Raw genomic sequence first — 17,589 nt, forward strand, 5'->3', positions numbered from 1 at the left:
AAGAAGTGTCATATTGTGGAAAGTCCTGAATGCAGACTGGATTGATTTTATTCTGTCACCAATATGAATATATTAACACGTTATACACACCAGTTAAGGGCTGTTGTGCAGGAAATCCAATCAGGCAGCAGTATAAGGGGTGAGGTGAGTTAGAGCAGGAAGAAGGAAGGAAGGAAGGAACACCAGTTAGGCGGTATTTCAAAGCCCAGGAAAGAAAGGGGACATACTCTGGTAGCAGCAGGGGGATGGAGAAAATGAGAATTGCAGAACAAGAATATGTTGGTCCTGGCAAATGAATGGCTTCTAGAGAGATGACTCAGAGTCAGCACTGAAGTTTCCAAACTGGAAAGAAGGTACAGTTGACCCTTGGATAACATGGGTTTGCATTGTGTGGATCCACATATACTAGATTTTTTCAGTTGACCCACACAGTTCAAACCTTCGTTGTTCAAAGCTCAACTGGTGGTTGGGAATCACCTGGACAGAGGACTGATTGAAACTATATGCAGATTCTTGACTGTGTGATGGTTGGTGCTCCTAATTCCCATGTTATTCAAGGGACAGTTGTATTGCCAAGTAATAGAATTGCACGTGGGAATGATAGGTTTTGGACCAGTGTTGAGTTTGACATCTGAGAGATGGCTGGCTGGTAGGTGACAGGACTGAATGTTAGGAAGTTTCCTTTGTGGGTAGTGTGGTCCTGTTCTATAACCCCTCCCCAAAATTGCAGTTTGTTCAGGGCAGGAACCTTGAGGGTTGAGAACAAATCTAGCAGAACAATGGGAACTCATGATAGTATACCTCCAGAGAGACAAATTACTATTTCATTGTCCAAATCTTAGGCAGAAGTGGGCAAGGTGCTCAGTGGAGCATGACACTGTTATTTTATATGCCACTCAGTGCTTTTAATTGTTCATTCTTTCAGTAGCTTCATATCTTAGAGCCAGATGGCATGTACTTGACATTGTAGCTTTAAAGTTTCCAAGTGGTCTGTATCATTTTTGACTGAGAGACACACTTGGCCTTGCTGGGATGAATTCACAGTGTAAAAATGTTGCGTAAGCGATTCCACAGAGACAGAGAGTAAATTAGTGGTTGCTAGGGACTAGGGGAAAGGCTAGGTAGGGAGTGACTTCTAGGGGATATGGAGTCTCTTTTGGTGTAATCAATGAAGTCTGGAATTAGTGGCAAGGGATGCACAACTTTGTGACTGTCATAAAAACCATTGCATTGTATTTTGAATAAATGAATTGTATAGTATCTGAGTTATATCTCAATAAAAATTTCTGTGAGAAAAAAAATACTACCGAGAACAAGAAATGTATTTTCCTGGCTTTTTTTTTTTTGGACAGGTAAACTTTTTCTCATTTGTCTAAGTTTCAGTTTAATTATTTGGACAGAGTCCTTTTGAGTATTTCTTCTGTTCACGTTGCTTTCCTATGCCTTTTATAAAAGAATAGTTCTGGGTAAACTATTTCTGAAGTCGTCCTAATAATGATGCCCTTCAGATGTGTTTCAGGGTCTGAGAAAACCATTTAGTCTACTTAGAGAAAGTAACCTATTAGTCTCCTTTTATGAATTAAAGCATTTGCCAAATTAAACATGTGAGTGAAAATATTTTAACCAGATTTGTGTTGACTTCTGTGTTCATAGTATAAACACATGCACACACATACACACATTCATGCACAGACACACACTCACGCAAAGAATTTTTAAAAAATCAGAAAGCAATGGCTTTAAAAAGTGTTCTCCAGCCAGCACTCCCTCTCAAATGCCAAAACTTCATCCAGAGCAAGCTTTTTACGTCTGAGTTATAAACGCTTGATGCCGAGAGTAATGTCTATAATGGAAATACTGACACAGATGGTTCTGGCTTTCTTAGCTAGAACATGATGAGTTTTCTAATACAAAGCCAAGAGGCTCTTTTGGGTAGAACTGTTAAGAAGTGTAGAGACCGGGGGACTCTCTCTCAGTGGGTTCAAGTTGTAAACACTATGCCCTGGCTGCATTCTCCTACTAGAGCTCTTTCTTCTGTAATCAGGAAAGCTGTCCAAGCAGATAATGCCTTGTGTAAATACGGAATACAACCTTAATCTTTCGTAGTCCTTGACCCAAGGATTGCAGAAGAAATTCTGAACCTCGGTGATTGCCATCTGAGATAGGCTCAGATATGGGACTGCACTCTCAATCAGAGCAGACGAGAGAACTCAATCTTTAAAAAATAAGTCTACCCAAAATTATCCCCAAAGTGTAAAGATAATGATATTGATGCACTTTTCACATTTTCAAATGTTTTCATACATTAGCTTACTTGGGTCTCTCTATAACTCTGTTAGAAGGAAAGACTATGTGTTGTTGTTCCTATTTTATAGTCAAGGAAATAAAGTAAATAACTTATTGACAATGGTGAGGTTAGGAAGCGACCCAAATGCATTATTTCTTCCCCAAAACTCAGATTGCCCAGCACCTGGACTCCCACATCTAGATCCCCGGAAACGTCACCACCCTTTCCTGCTCCTCAGCACTGAGACTCTCGTATAGCTAATTGCATTTGCGGTTTCATTTCTCACGGTTGCTCATTGTCTTAACAGTTGGCTTTGCCTGGGTACCTTTGCTGAAGGATGGTAGAATCATCACATTTGAGCAGCAGCTGCCAGTTTCAGCCAATCTTCCCCCAGGCTACTTGAATCTGAAGGATGCAGAATCAAGAAGGGTAGGAAAATATCTGCATGTGTTGAAGTACGCATGATGAAATATTGAAAAAGTAGAATTCTGTCGGACTATTGATGGTTTAGTCGAGTTGATAGCAAGTCAAAGTGGAATCTGGGGACTGATGCTGGTTCACAACAAAGCTACACATGGAAAAATGAATGATTAGAAACATTCGTAATAGTCTGACAAAATAACTGCATGTCCGTTGATTCTAACAATAGTTTCAAATACTGGGGTTTGGATTTGGTGCTTCATTTTAAAAATAATTTATTTTGTAATTCATTTTTACTGTAATTCATCAAAATATCAGCCTGCAAAGGATCGGAAATTCAAAATGACCTAGGATACATTTATTCTAAAGGCAGGTTATTTTCTCCAATAATCCCCTTTTTGTGAAGCTAACTCATTTGTTTTCTTAAAAAAGCTGAAATGCATAAAGATGTGAATGATATGTTCTTCATCAATTCATTCCTATGTTACAGAAACTCATGTGTGTATTTTCTGTTCATAGCAATCTAATGTGGATATTAAATGGGTAGATGGTGCAAAGCCTTTGTTGAAGATTAGAAGCCACTTGGAGTCTACCATTTATACTCAAGTAAGTTGCATTATCTGAATTTTATCAATATTAATACTTGAGTATATTTCATAATTAAAATACACTATATTTGACTACTACATCTTTAGAGAAGTTGTGCCCTGAAAGACTTTCTTATTCGTAATAACATTATTCTTAATAATAATAATAGCTTAGCCAAATAGCTTAGTTGGTTAGAGCATCATCCCAAAGCACAGAGGTTGCTGGTTCGATCCTTGGTCAGGGCACATACAGGAACAGATCAGTGTTTCTCTCTCTCTCTCTGTCTCTGTCTCTATCTCACTATCTCTCCCTTCTTCTCTCACCAAAATCAATAAATAGAAAAAGAAATTTAAAAAATAGTAGCTCAAATTTCATAATTCTTCTCAAATTACAAAATCCTTTTATTCCCATTAGTGGATTCAACCCTCATAACATTCTGAAAGGAATATGGAGGATATTACCACCATTTAAAAAATTTGTTATTTTTTTGAAAAGTTTTTGATTTAGAGAGAAGTTGTAAGGATAGTCCAGCATTCTCGTATACTCTGTACCTCGTTTCTCCTGTTACTAACCTCTGATATCGGTATGACACATTGGTGACAATTAATGAATCAATTGATACATAATCATTAAATAAGGTCTGTACTTTATTCAGATTTCCTTGGGTTTTGGCTGTTTTATTATTATTTTTTTTACTTTTAAAAATTTTACATTGGATTTATGCTGACTAAAATAAGCCAGTCAGAGAAAAGTTTTACCTCATAATGCTCTTTTTTTTCTGTTCCAGAATTCTATCCAGAATAACAACACATGACATTTAGTTGTGATCTCCTTAGGCTTCTCTTGGCCATGACAAGTTCTCAGACGTTCCTTGTTTTTGATGACCTTGTCAGTTCTCAGGCGTTACTGGTATCTTGTAGATATTTTGTAGGTGCTCTTCTGTTGGGATTTGTCTGATGCGTTTCTCCTGGTTAGACTGGAGTTGAGCACTAATTTGAAGTCAGTGGATCATGGGTGGCTAGCTACTCCAGTTGACTCTTAGACTCAGTACCCATGAAATTATAGTCAATGTCTGTGGCAAGCCTCAGGCACAGTTTGAAAATCGGGGCTGGAGAAGGTGAAATCCATGCTCCTTGATGTGGCCTTCAAGATCCTTCTCACTTCCCTGTGCCCACACCAGCATTTTATGGGTGGAGAAACTGGCTCAGTCAGGTTAGATGCTTTATTCAGGGTCACACAAGAAATAATTAGAGGAAGCAGGTCAAAATCCAAATTTCATTCCAGTTCCTGATCTACTCTGTGCTGTCCAGTGTATATAAATTCCATAGAGGACAGCTGGACTCACTGGCTGGTGCAGTGCCATGGGAGATTGGGCACTGAGTGCCTGAGGCTATGGTGTGTGTGTGTGTTTACAGAGACAGAGAGAGAGAGTCAGAGAGAGGGATAGACAGGGACAGACAGGAACGGAGAGATGAAAAGCATCAATGATTAGTTTTTCTCGTTGCGCGTTGCAACACCTTACTTGTTCATTGATTGCTCTCTCACATGTGCCTTGCCTGCGGGCCTTCAGCAGACCGAGTAACCCCTTGCTCCAGCCAGCGACCTTGGGTCCAAGCTGGTGAGCTTTTGCTCAAACCAGATGAGCCTGCGCTCAAGCTGGCAACCTCGGGGTCTCGAACCTGGGTCCTCTGCATCCCAGTCCGACACTCTATCCACTGCGCCACCACCTGGTCAGGCCCTGAGGCTATGGTTTTGTTAACCCCTGCAGCTATCTTTGCTTCACCTGTCAGTTCCAACTTCTCTTCCTGCTCATTTCATTAAAATGTAGAAGCAGCCCAACTTCTGAGACATACTACCAGTCAACAAAGAACGAATTGAATGTTGATTAGTTGGGCATAAATTGTGGCCAATCTGATGTGTTCAGGTACGTGCTGAACTTCCCTGGTCTTGCTGCTTTGTGTGATGGTCAGCGGGCCCATGAGACACAGACACACATGTTGGTAGCTGCAGCTGCTGTGTGTGGGCATCAGAACACCCGGATATACATAGGGTTTGCAAGATGCAGGAAGGAGGAGAAGGCAGAGATTGCATTTGAGGGTAATGAATCAAATTTCATATGGCTGTGTCCATCTGTTTTCCAGGATCTACATGTGCACAAATTCTTCCATCATTGCCAGCTGATTCAGTCAGGCTCGAAAGAAGTTCCAGGGGAGCTTATTAAATATTTAAAGGTAAATGAACAGCAGCTTTGTGTGAAAGGTTTCTTTTTGATGTCTTTCTGTTGCCACAGTTTGATGCGGGGTGGAAAATCAAACTAACACTTTAAAATACTTTCGGCGGTGTATCCCCCAGAGAACACTTTCTGTTATATACTTTTCCACCAAGTGACTGTTTAGAAGCAGAGTTGCTACATTAGGAAGAAAATGTTATAGGCAGAATTCCACAGCATATTTTGGGAAAGTCTCATGACAGTGTTTATTGCGGTTCCAGAAATGGATTTTTCAGTTCTTTTCCCTTCCTGCTAACTGCCCAGGAGAGGTGGAGCGCACTGTGCGGAAAGGGGCCAGGAGAACTGGAATCATTTTGCTTTGGGATAAAATGTGAAATGGTTCTCGTGTCCAGGCATGAAAGACTACCATCATCTAAAAAAACCTAGTTCCTGCGTGTTGCACAGGAGTCTTCAGACGTACCATATTTGTCGAATGTATGGAGAACCCAAGACTTCATTTAAGATGCTAGGACTGAAGTTTACATCCTAAGACGTAGCTGAGAGGGACTCTGTTCCCTGGCTGCTCCCTTCCTAGGTTAGCCGTGGCTAGTCTGAGGAATTTTCATTTTTAAATGAAGCCTCTACAGGATTTCCCTTGGGGACCTATGTTACTCCTTAGTGATATTCTCAGGAAATGAAGATGTGCAATCCGTTTTAGAGAGGTGGTATGATGTGAGGTAACACAGATGGGTTCCGGAATCATAGACTGAGTTTGTGTCCCAGATCGGTGACTTACTAGCTCAGTGGTTGACCCTGGCCAAGTTATTTCACCTCTCCAAGCATTTGTTTCTTCATCTGTCACATAGGGATAACAATAACACCAACTCCCGGGGTGGTTGTGAGGTCGAAGCATGATAAAGGGGATCTGTCTGCTATATAGTAATCATTCATGCTGCACTTATTTCTTAAGTGCTTCCTATGGGCCAGGCATGTTCTAAGCATTGAGAATGTAAGTGGAGAAAACAGAGTCCTTGTTGTCAAGGAGCTTGCTTTCTTGTGGAGGCAGATGAACATGTACTGCTCACAAAAATTAGGGGGTATTTTATAGCTTCATATTTGTTTTGAAATAATCCCGCAGTTTTTGTGCGCAGTGTATATATACGTTGTGTCTGGTAGTAATGCGTGCTATAAAGAAAACCAAAACATAGTGAAGGACAATAAAGGGTGATAATAGGTCCCTCTTTAAGGGAAAGTGTCAGGGAAGATCTCTCTGGTAAAATGACATTTGACAGAGACCTAAAGAAAATGAGGGCATCAGCTCTGGATTTCTTGGTGAGAGCCAGGCACAGCAAGTACAGAGGCCCCAAGGGGCTTGCTCAGTGCATCAGGGGACAGCAGGAAGTCCACTGTGGCTGGCCCACAGGGATACGATGTCACACTGGAAAGGAAGCAGGGGCGCTGGGGTACAGTTTCATAAGCCACGATGAGGAGTTTGAATTATACCCTGAATGAAATGGGAAGCCTTGCAGGGCTTTGAACAGAGGACTGACAGCCTGTGACTTTGGCTTTTAAAGTATTGTTCTGTCTGTCATATAAAAATATAATGTCAGAAGGGTAGAAGTAGGGAGATAGTCGATAAATCGTGGCTATTTTCTTAATTACCATTAAGAAGTATAGTCATCGAAATTTCAAATCTTCCCCTCAGGTAATGTTTAGAACTCGAGCTCTGTGAATGAGTGAATTCTTTGTTAAGATCTTTGATGTTTTCTCCAGTGGGGAAACTTTGTAAAGGTTCTGACAGAGTTGAATGGAACAGGACATCATTTTTGTGTACTAGCATTCTTTTTTAATTTTTTTATTTTTATTTAGAAATGGAAAGAAGAAAGTACCCATGCTTGTATTTTTAAGAGTGTGAAATTTCTGACATTTGTGACTTACGTTCGCCCTCTAGTGGCAGTGAGTGAAATGCCATGTGGTTACAGAAATTGCCCACCACCTCTCGAGTGTTTGGTAGTGCTGAAGGAAATTTTGAAGATTTTTTTCCAAATGAGAGTTTTAAAAATTAATTTTAGAGAGTGAGGAAGGGACGGAGAAAGATAAACATTAATTTGTTGTTCCACTTATTTATGCATTCATTGGTTGATTCTTGTATGTGCTCTGACCGGGGATGCAACGTGCAACCTGGGTGTATCAGGTCAACCCTCTAACCAACTGAGCTACCTGGCCAGAGCTAAGATTTTTTTTTTAGATGAAAGATGACTTACTATGGCCATTCAGCTGGTTAGTAGTGGAGCTGAGCTGAGCCAAAACTGTGACACGTGTCTCTTAACTCCTAGTGTCTTGTTCTTTCACCAAGCCTTGTCATTTGCTGTCCTCATAAATGACACTGTTTCATTATTTAACAACTATTTGTTGAGCTCTTATTATGGATGTACTATTTCCCTTGATGCCGTGGGCTGCGAAGAAGAATAACTTAGGGTCATGTCCATAGGGATCTTACTCCCTGATTGGAGAGACAGTAGCATGTAGGTTAAGTGGCAGTAGAAGTCAGCAGTACAAACGATAGTCCAGAGCACTATGTGATGACATGTCATTCATGGGATACAGGGTGTAAGTGCAAAGGCTTCAGTGAACTGAGGAACCACCAACACAAGAGACTCCCATCTTTACCTTACCCTTTGGTTCCTGATATTATTCATTTATTTAGTTATTCACCAAGTGTTAAGCACCTACTAAGGACCAGATAGTGTACAGGTGCTGGGAATATAACAGGGAATAATTCCGACAACATACCCGCGGTAGCTGGGGTAGAGAGCTAATAACCGAGGAAGTAATTTTAGATAGAAATGAGTACTCCGGAGAAAATAGAACAGGTTAATGGGATCTCACGTGACCACGGAGAGCTTCTCGATAGAGCTGTTGGGGAAGGCCTTTCTGAGATGACTTGTTAAGCTGAGAAGAGACTAATGAGAGGAAGACAAGCATGTGACAAGACTGTGTAAAAGGATAACTGGACATTGTAGCAGGTGTAATCCACTGTGATGGCACGCTTGAAGGACAAGGAAAGAAAAAAAAGTGTAGTCAGAGCATAGTGAGCAGCGAGGGGAAGGTATTGCATGAGATGAATTTGGAGAGCTGGGCAGAGAGTTGTAGGCATGGGAAGCCCTTGACAGCTTTTTGTTCATGCCCCCCTCCCAGGAGAAAATGGCTTTGAAATGGCATAATATGCCTTTTATAAAGAACACTGGCCACTCTCTTGAGGAGCAACAGTGGTGCAGGGAGATGAATTCTTCATGCAATGTCTGTCTCTCTGTTCTCTCGTACATTATCCGGCTTATCCTTTAAACTTCCTGCTCTCGGACATTCCCTGCCCACTTGCAGAATCAGTGGTTTCTTCCTGTGTGCATTTGCACACACCACTCTTGAACTGTTCATCATTTGTATTGCAGGGACTTCGTTCCATGCCCTTTTCCACCATAGACTGGGCCTGGCTTGATGGTAGGAACGATGTGTTTTAAACGTGTTTGGCAATTGGAGGCTCAGTCAGTGTGCCTTGGAAATGAGTGAATGAATGGCTTCATTGAAGTGCGGCTTTGAACTTGACTCAGAAGGGTGGCCAAAGTTTGGCTAAAGTCTGTGAATAAATGCACAAAAATAGGAATGCATGTGATACATGTGTGCAAGGATCAGTAAAGACACCACCAGTGTGGTCTTGTGAAAAATGATGAGTGTTACAGCTAAAACTGCAGGTCGGGTCTTATGTAACTTGGACTTAATATCCTAGATCAGAGTTTCTCAACCTTGGCACTATTGACATTTTGGGCAGGATAATTCTTTGTTGTAATAGGCTGTCCTGCGCATTGCAGGGTGTTTAGCAGCACCCCTGGCCTCTACCCACTAGATGTCAGTAGCACCCCTTCGGAGTTGTGAGAATCCAAAATGTCTTCAGACATTGTTGGATGTCCTGCAGGGGGCAGGGTGGCCACTGATTGAGACCTGCTGCCCTTGATAATGGGGAGGCAGAAAAAAAATAATGGGGAGGCAGAAAAAAAAATAACGGGGAGGCAGAAAAAAAACCTTGGAATCATCTAGCGTAATATAATCAGTATTTGAGGAAGATTCGTTTGGAAATGAGAGTTAAGTGTATAGTGATCAGAGAGAAACTGTACAGCCTGACCTGTGGTGGCGAAGTGGATAAAGCATCAACCCGGGATGCTGAGAGCACCTGTTTGAAACCCTGGGCTTGCCCATTTAAAGGCACAAGAAGCAACTACTATGAGTTGATGCTTCCCATTCCTACCCCCTTCTCTCTCTCTCAAATCAATTAATAAAATCTTTTAAAAATTGTACAGAGACCCTACTGGAAAATTATTAGTCTATTTTGGTTATAGATTAGAAGGTCATGAAAAGGGATGATGGTAGTAAGGTTAATAGAGGCAGAGGAAAGAAGGAAAAACTTGAAAGATAAACCATGGGTTCCTTGAGTTCAATATCTTGCCTTATGCATTTGATTGAAGAGACATTGCACAGAGATCTAAGAGGTCACTGTTGAGGGGACTCAGATATAGATGATAGTGTCCTGAAAAGGGATGGTTAGAATAAGGGTGGGCAGATGGAGCAAAAATCAGGGAGACTGAAAGATAGATATTGAGTTCCTTAGGCACAGAGGCTTGTCTTCTCATCGCGGAATTTCCCATAGCACTAACCATTGACTTGATGTAGCACTCAGTGAGATTTCTTTGCAATATTTGGTAGGCTGATTGCTTAAATGAGTGAGTGAATGAATAAATGTGGAGAAAAAGGAAGGAATAAGAAAAATTTTACAAATTTTGCTGCATGTATCATTTCTGGATATATGTGAACACATTTCTTCTTTTTGATGTTAAGACACCAGTCTCTAGAGAGAGAATGCTAGCACTTTGAAGAAATGTACAGTGTGTCCATAAAGTCATGGTGCACTTTTGACCGGTCACAGGAAAGCAACTAAGACAATAGAAATGTGAAATTTGTACCAAATAAAGTGAAAATTCTCCCAGTTTCATACCTATTCTTTTTTTATTTTTTTTTCCAGTTTCATACCTATTCAGTGCAGTTCGATGTGGGCTCACACACAGATTTTTTAGGGCTCCTTAGGTAGCTATCCCGTATAGCCTCTACAGACTCATCACTGACTGATGGCCTACCAGAACGGGGTTTCCACCAAACTGCCAGTTTCCTTCAACTGCTTATCCCACCGAGTAATGTTATTCCTAGGTGGTGGCGCTTCGTTATCAACGCGCCGATATTCATGTTGCACTTTGGTCACAGGATTCGAATTTAGCAAGCCACAGAACACACTGAACTTTCCTCTATACCGTCCACATCTGGACTGGCATGGCTGTGGCTGCTCCACTGTATACACGGTATTACGTCATCATCTGCACATGTGCACATGCTGCTACATCATCCTACAGAAACTGGGAGGGTTTTCCTTTATTTGGTGCAGATTTCACATTTCTATCTTTTGTTGCATTCCTGTGACCGGTCAAAAGTGCACCATGACTTTACGGACACACTGTATTATGAGGGTGTTAGAATGCACAGCTACCTTCCTTTTGTAAATGGTGCCAGTGTAAAGCCACTATATATAGAAACATCCTTTATTGAATCCCACTTCTCACCAGGTTAACTGATGGCTCACTTTCCCTTGTAAAACACAGTGCTGGGGGCTGGTAGGCATCTCTGGTACCTCCAGACACATGGACTCTCAGTTGAGTGTTGGTTTACCAGGATGCAATTGTCTTTATTCCAAAACCTGTTTATCTCAGTTACACTTGTTATCTTCAGTAAAGCATTTCATATTAAATAGTAATACCAACAAGATCTAAGTGCCAAAATAGAGGTGCAGATAGAGTAATTAAGAAAATCCCCTGTTCCAAGAAGCTCACATTTAAATGAGCATATTATGTTCTAGTGACTGTATTTCTCATTACTTAATTTTTTGTTGTTTTACATTTGCAAGTTATATCATATTTCTGTTTGTTTTCATAACTAATAATGACTTATTTTAGTGTTTGCATGCCATGGAGATCCAAGTCATGATACAGTTTCTACCTGTAATTCTTATGCAACTCTTCCGAGTTCTCACAAATATGACCCATGAAGATGACGTTCCTATCAACTGCACCATGTGAGTTTCGGTGTTGTAATTCAAAGAAGCAAGTTTGGTTTCCTTTTGCATTTTTTTTTTTTATTTTAAATATGAATTGATCTTCCAAATAACAACCTGAAAATCAGAAATTTAATATCACTCTTCTTTAGTTTCATGCTTCTCAGACTGGGGGACTTATATCCCCAGTGATAAATGGTGCCCTGAGCCACAGGATAAACTTACTGTGTTTTATTTGAGCATGGGAGCTAACACTTTACTGCATGTTAGAGTCACCTGGGGAGCTTGTAAAAATTCCTCTGCCAGACCACACTTCATCTGAATTAAACCAGAACCTATGGCGGTATAACTCAGGATTAGTATGTTTTTAGTTTCCCAAGTGATTCCATAATGCTGAGAGTTTGAGAACCATTGTCCTTGACCAGTGTTATCCAATAGAACTTTCTCCAGTAATGGAAATGTACTGCTACACATGTGCTATCCAGTATGGTAGCCATTGGCCACATTTAGCTATTGAGCACTTGCAATGTGGCTAGTGTAATTGACCAACTGAATTTTTAATTGTATTCCATTTAAATTCATATAGCCGCTTGTGGCTTGTGGCTCTCATAAATTGAACACAGTGGCCCTGAGCCCTCAATTTTTTACTTGAAAGGATAAGGGAAGGTTATTTTTCTATGAAACAAATATGGATATATTGTAGAATATAACACAAAATGAACCTGAATTTTGAAATTAAAACAAGAGACTTCAAAACAAAACAAAACCAGAAGCCCAATGCTGGATGTTTCTGCTTCTGCTGTTGCCACCCTCAGGGCTCAAGCTCTCTATACCGACACATACTGTTGGCTCTCTTCCGCTTGCTGTGGTGGATAGTCTGGTTGGAAATTTAAGAAGCATTAGCTCAAGGGTTCTGAAAATGTAGTTCCAGGACCAGCAGCATCAGTATCACCTGGGAGCTTATTTAAAATGCTAATGATTGAGCCTCACTCCAGACCTGAAGAGGCAGACACTCTGGGAGAGAGGCTGAGCAGTCTGCCCTCGGGATTCTGATGCATGCCGAAGTGTGAGGAGCGCTGCTCACCTCTTAACTTGACAGCTTCCAGTGACTTTTATATTTAATCCCAGTTTTAGTTCATGTCATTATACCTGTCCTCTCTCTCCCTTCCCACTTTCCCTGTCTGTTGACATGCTTCTCACTTTCTTTTCTTTTTTGTTTTCTTTTCTTCTCACTAGAGGGGATTTCAGTATTTACCTTACTCGATGTCTTTACTAGGTAGTAGCCAGGACTGTACTTCAAACATATACAGAGATTTAGAAAGGAGATGAAACATCTGAGTTGCCAAAATAAAATATGCGCTTTTGAACTAGGGATCATATTTTACAAGGCCCTTAGCATATTAGATGCAGAAATCTTTTGTCACCCAAACTACCGTTACGTCTTTTGCAATCCCCTCACCTTTAATTATTCAGGCACTGATAGGAATATTTAGGGTTAGATGTGGTGGACTTATCTAACAAGCAAACTATGGTAATTAATTGTAGCCTGACATGCTGACTTCTGTGAATGTTGTTTCAGGGTTCTTTTACATATCGTATCGAAGTGTCATGAAGAAGGCTTGGATAATTATCTGAGATCCTTCATAAAGGTTTGTGGAGTAAGCTTGCTTTCTGAGCAGTTGATTTTGTGTGAGAATTTTGTCTTACGGTTCATTTTCTTTATTTGTAGTATAGCTTCCGACCTGAAAAACCAAGTGCTCCTCAGGCCCAGCTAATCCATGAAACTCTGGCTACTACGATGATAGCAATATTGAAACAGTCTGCAGACTTCTTAGCAATAAACAAACTGCTAAAGGTAAGAATACAGGACACAACAGGAGAAAAGGGCAGCAAGAGATACCCTCCCATTTTAGTTCTAGTCGGTCGTCATTTTCTCACATGACCATCACTTTCTTCGTCACGATGACCATACAGCACATCCTTTTCCACATGTTCTCCAGAATTTCATTCTCTTCACCCTCCCCACCCCCCTGCCCTCTGTCCAATGTGTAATAGGAAAAATTTGGGATTGGGTACACCTGGGTTGGAATCCTGTGTCTTACCACTTAATAGTTCTCTGACCTGGGGCTGTTATTTAGCATCTCTGAGCCTCAATCCTCTATTTCTAATATATAATTAAAGACATTGTTTCTTGCAGAGTAGGCACACAGATAGTGGCTCTTATTGTCATTAGTTTTACAATTTCTATTGTTAATGGTAGAATTTCATTTTAGGTATCTTAAGATATGTCTGCTTGAAGCTTCTCTGTACCCTTTAAATTACAGTATGTAGGCCCTGGCCGGTTGGCTTGGTGGTAGAGCGTCGGCCTGGCATGCGGAAGTCCCGGGTTCGATTCCCGGCCAGGGCACACAGGAGAAGCGCCCATCTGCTTCTCCACCCCTCCCCCTCTCCTTCCTCTCTGTCTCTCTCTTCCCCTCCCGCAGCTGAGGCTCCATTGGAGCAAAGATGGCCCGGGCGCTGGGGATGGCTCCTTGGCCTCTGCCCCAGGAGCTGCAGTGGCTCTGGTTGCAACAGAGCAATGCCCCAGATGAGCAGAGCATCGCCCCCTGGTGGGCGTGCCGGTGGATCCCGGTCGGGCGCATGCGGGAGTCTGTCTGACTGCCTCCCCGTTTCCAGCTTCAGAAAAATACAAAATAAATAAATAAATAAATAAATAAATAAATAAATTCCAGTATGTAGGCCCCCATCTATGCTACATGAGCTCGCCCCAGCGCTGTGCCAAGGGAGGGTTGGGTCCCCCACTGGGTACAGGCGGTCATGAGATTTATGGTCTACAGAGAATTTAAAAGCAATAATAAAATAAGTTTGTTTTCTTTTATCACCATGTATAAGGAATTCAAAACAATATCAGTGCTAAAACACCCCTTTCCTCTAGGCATTCTTACCAAAAGCCCTTTGTACATCACAGTTGACTCTCAGGTACAACATTACCTTTCTGCCAATATTATTTGAAGTTGTCTGTGAAACTTTGATTATGAATTGAGGTTACTTTATTTTTATTTAGAAATTAAATTTAATGGGGTGACATTGATCAAGAAGAATGCTTAAGTTTCAGGTATACATCTCTATAGTATTTGAACAGTTGATTGCATTGTGTGCACATCACACAAAGTCAAGTCATTTTCCATCACTATATATTTATCCCTCTTTATTCCCCTCCCACAGTCCCTCCCTCTGATAACCTCTTTACTTTTTTTTTTTTTTTAAGTGAGAGGAGGGTGCTCAGAAACAAACTCCTATATGCACCCTGACCAAGATCTACCCGGCAATCCCCCTACTGGTGGTGCTGTACCCATCTGGGGCCATTTCACAGAAACCAAACTATTTTTAGTGCCTGACGCAGAGGCTTCAGGAGCCATCCTCAGCATCTCAGGCCAACTGTCTCGAACCAGTCCAACCATGGCTATAGCGGGGGGGAGGGGGGAAGAAAAGGAGGAGGAGTTGAAAGGGTGGAGAGGCAGGTGGTCGCTTCTCCTATGAGCTCTGGCTGTGAATCGAACCAGGATATCCACAAGCCAGGCCGACACTACCACTGAGCCAACAGGCCAGGGCCCCACTTCATATTTGTCTATACCCATGAGTCTCAGTTCTATATCCCACCTATGTGTGAAATCATACAGTTCTTAACTTTTTCTGATTTACTAATTTCACTTAGTGTAATGTTCTCAAGGTCCATACATGTTGTGAATGACACTGTGTCATTATTTCTTATGGCTGAGTAGTATTCCATTGTGTATGTGTACCACATCTTCTTTATCCAATTCTCTATCGAGGAACATTTTTTTTTATAATTTTGTTTTTTTAATGGGGTGACATCAATAAATCAGGATACATATATTCAAAGATAACAAGTCCAGGTTATCTTGTCTTTCAATTATGTTGCATACCCATCACCCAAAGTCAGATTGTCCTCTGTCATCTTCTATCTAGTTTTCTTTGTGCCCCTCCTCCTCCCCATTTCCCTCTCCTTTTCCCCCATCCCCACGTAACCACCACACTCTTATCAATGTCTCTTAGTTTCACTTTTATGTCCCACCTACGTATGGAATAATGCAGTTCCTGTTTTTTTCTGATTTACTTATTTCACTTCGTATAATGTTATCAAGATCCTACCATTTTGCTATAAATGATCTATCGAGGAACATTTTGGTTGTTTCTATGTCTTAGCCACTGTGAATAATGCTGTGATGAGGCCCTGGCCAGTTGGCTCAATGGTAGAGCGTCAACTCAGCATGTGGATGTCCCAGGTTCAATCCCAGTCAGGGCACACAGGAGAACTGACCATCTACTTCTCCACCCTTCCTCTTCCTCCTCCCCCTCTTTCTCCCTATCTTTTCCCTCCTGCAGCTGTGGCTCTATTCAAGTGCGTTGGCCCCATGGCTCCAAGGAGCTTCTGCCTCAGGTGTTAAAAATAGCTTAGTTGAGAGGATGGCTCCAGATGACCAGAGCATTGGCCCCAGACAGGGGTTGCCAAGTGGATCCTGGTCAAGGTGCATGTGGGAGTCTGTCTCTGTATCTCCCCTCCTCTTGTTTGAAAAAGAAGGAAAAAATGCTGTGATGAACATGGGTATACATATGTCTTTACGTATAAATGTTTTTGAACTTTTTGAGTAGATAACCAGTAGAAGGATTGTTGAGTCATATGGTAGCTCTATTCTTAATTTTTTGAGGAACCACCATACTTTCTTCCATAATGGCTATAATAATTTACATTCTCACCAGCAGTGAATGAGGGTTCCTTTTCCTCCACAATCTCTCCAACATTTGTTATTACCTGTCTTGTTAATAACAGCCAATCTAGCAGGTGTGAGGAGGTATCCCATTATAGTTTTTTGGGGGGATTTTTTGTTTTGTTTTGTTTTTTGAGAGAGGGGGGAGAGAGAGAGAGAGAGAGAGATGAGAAGCATCAACTCATAGTTGTGTCACTTTAGTTGTTCATTGATTGCTTCTCATACGTGCCTTGGCTGGGGGGCTCCAGTCAGTGACCCTTCTTCAAGCCAGCAACCTTGGACTCAAGCCAGTGACCTTGGAATCATGTCGATAATCCCACCCTCAAGCTGGCACCCCCACGCTTAAGCTAGTGAGTGATCTCAGGGTTTTGAACCTGGGACCTCAGCATCCCAGGTCGACATTCCATCCACTGCACCACCACCAGTCAGGTTCATTGTAGTTTTGACATTTGCATTTCTCTAATAGCAAAAATTAGCATCTTTTCGTACATCGATTTGTTGTTTGTATGTCTTCATGAGAGAAGTGTCTGTTTAGGTCTTCTCCCCATTTTTAAATTGGATTGTTTGCTTGTTGGTTGTTGAGTTTTTTTAGTTCTTTATATATTTTAGATATTAACCCCTTGTCAGAGCTGTTGTTTGTGAATATCATCTCCCATTTGGTTGGCTGTCTTTTTGTTTTGCTGTGCAGAAGCTTTTTAGTTTGACAGTCTCAATCATTTATTTTTGCCTTTACTTCTTTGGCTTTGGAGTCAGATTCATAAAATGTTCTCTACTGCCAAGGTCCATGAGATTAGTACCTATGTTTTCTTCTATGTAAAGTACTGTTTCAGATCATATGTTTTGGTCTTTGATCCATCTTGAATTAAATTTTGTACATTGGGACAAAGTGTAATCAAGTTTCACTCTTTGCGTGTGGCTTATTTTCTCAGCACCATTTATTGAAGAGGCTTTCTTTTCTCCATTGTGTGTTTTTGGTTCCTTTGTCAAAGATGATTTGCATATATATATGTATATATATATATAGTTTGAGTTCTGGGTGAGATCAATTTAAAATGTTATTAAAGTTAGATATAAGATCTATATGATCTATATGGATTTGTTAAACTTTCTAAGCTTCAAAGATTTGGGTAACTATTAAGGATTGATT

The 17,589-nt window shown here is 41.1% G+C and overlaps 1 protein-coding gene across 2 annotated transcripts in view; it reads left to right on the top strand.

Moving 5' to 3' along the window:
• The window catches only part of DOCK11 (dedicator of cytokinesis 11), a 235,505-nt gene that overhangs the window by 115,095 nt on the left and 102,821 nt on the right, over positions 1-17,589 (top strand). For both annotated transcript variants that reach the window (XM_066357342.1, XM_066357343.1), the window contains exons 21-26: positions 2,595-2,716; positions 3,227-3,313; positions 5,437-5,526; positions 11,555-11,673; positions 13,232-13,301; positions 13,382-13,507. In XM_066357342.1, the coding sequence (XP_066213439.1) occupies positions 2,595-2,716; positions 3,227-3,313; positions 5,437-5,526; positions 11,555-11,673; positions 13,232-13,301; positions 13,382-13,507 (614 nt within the window). The remainder of the gene's footprint in view (positions 1-2,594; positions 2,717-3,226; positions 3,314-5,436; positions 5,527-11,554; positions 11,674-13,231; positions 13,302-13,381; positions 13,508-17,589) is intronic.

Source organism: Saccopteryx leptura, chromosome X (assembly GCF_036850995.1).
Source record: "Saccopteryx leptura isolate mSacLep1 chromosome X, mSacLep1_pri_phased_curated, whole genome shotgun sequence".
Taxonomy (NCBI): Eukaryota; Metazoa; Chordata; class Mammalia; order Chiroptera; family Emballonuridae; genus Saccopteryx; species Saccopteryx leptura.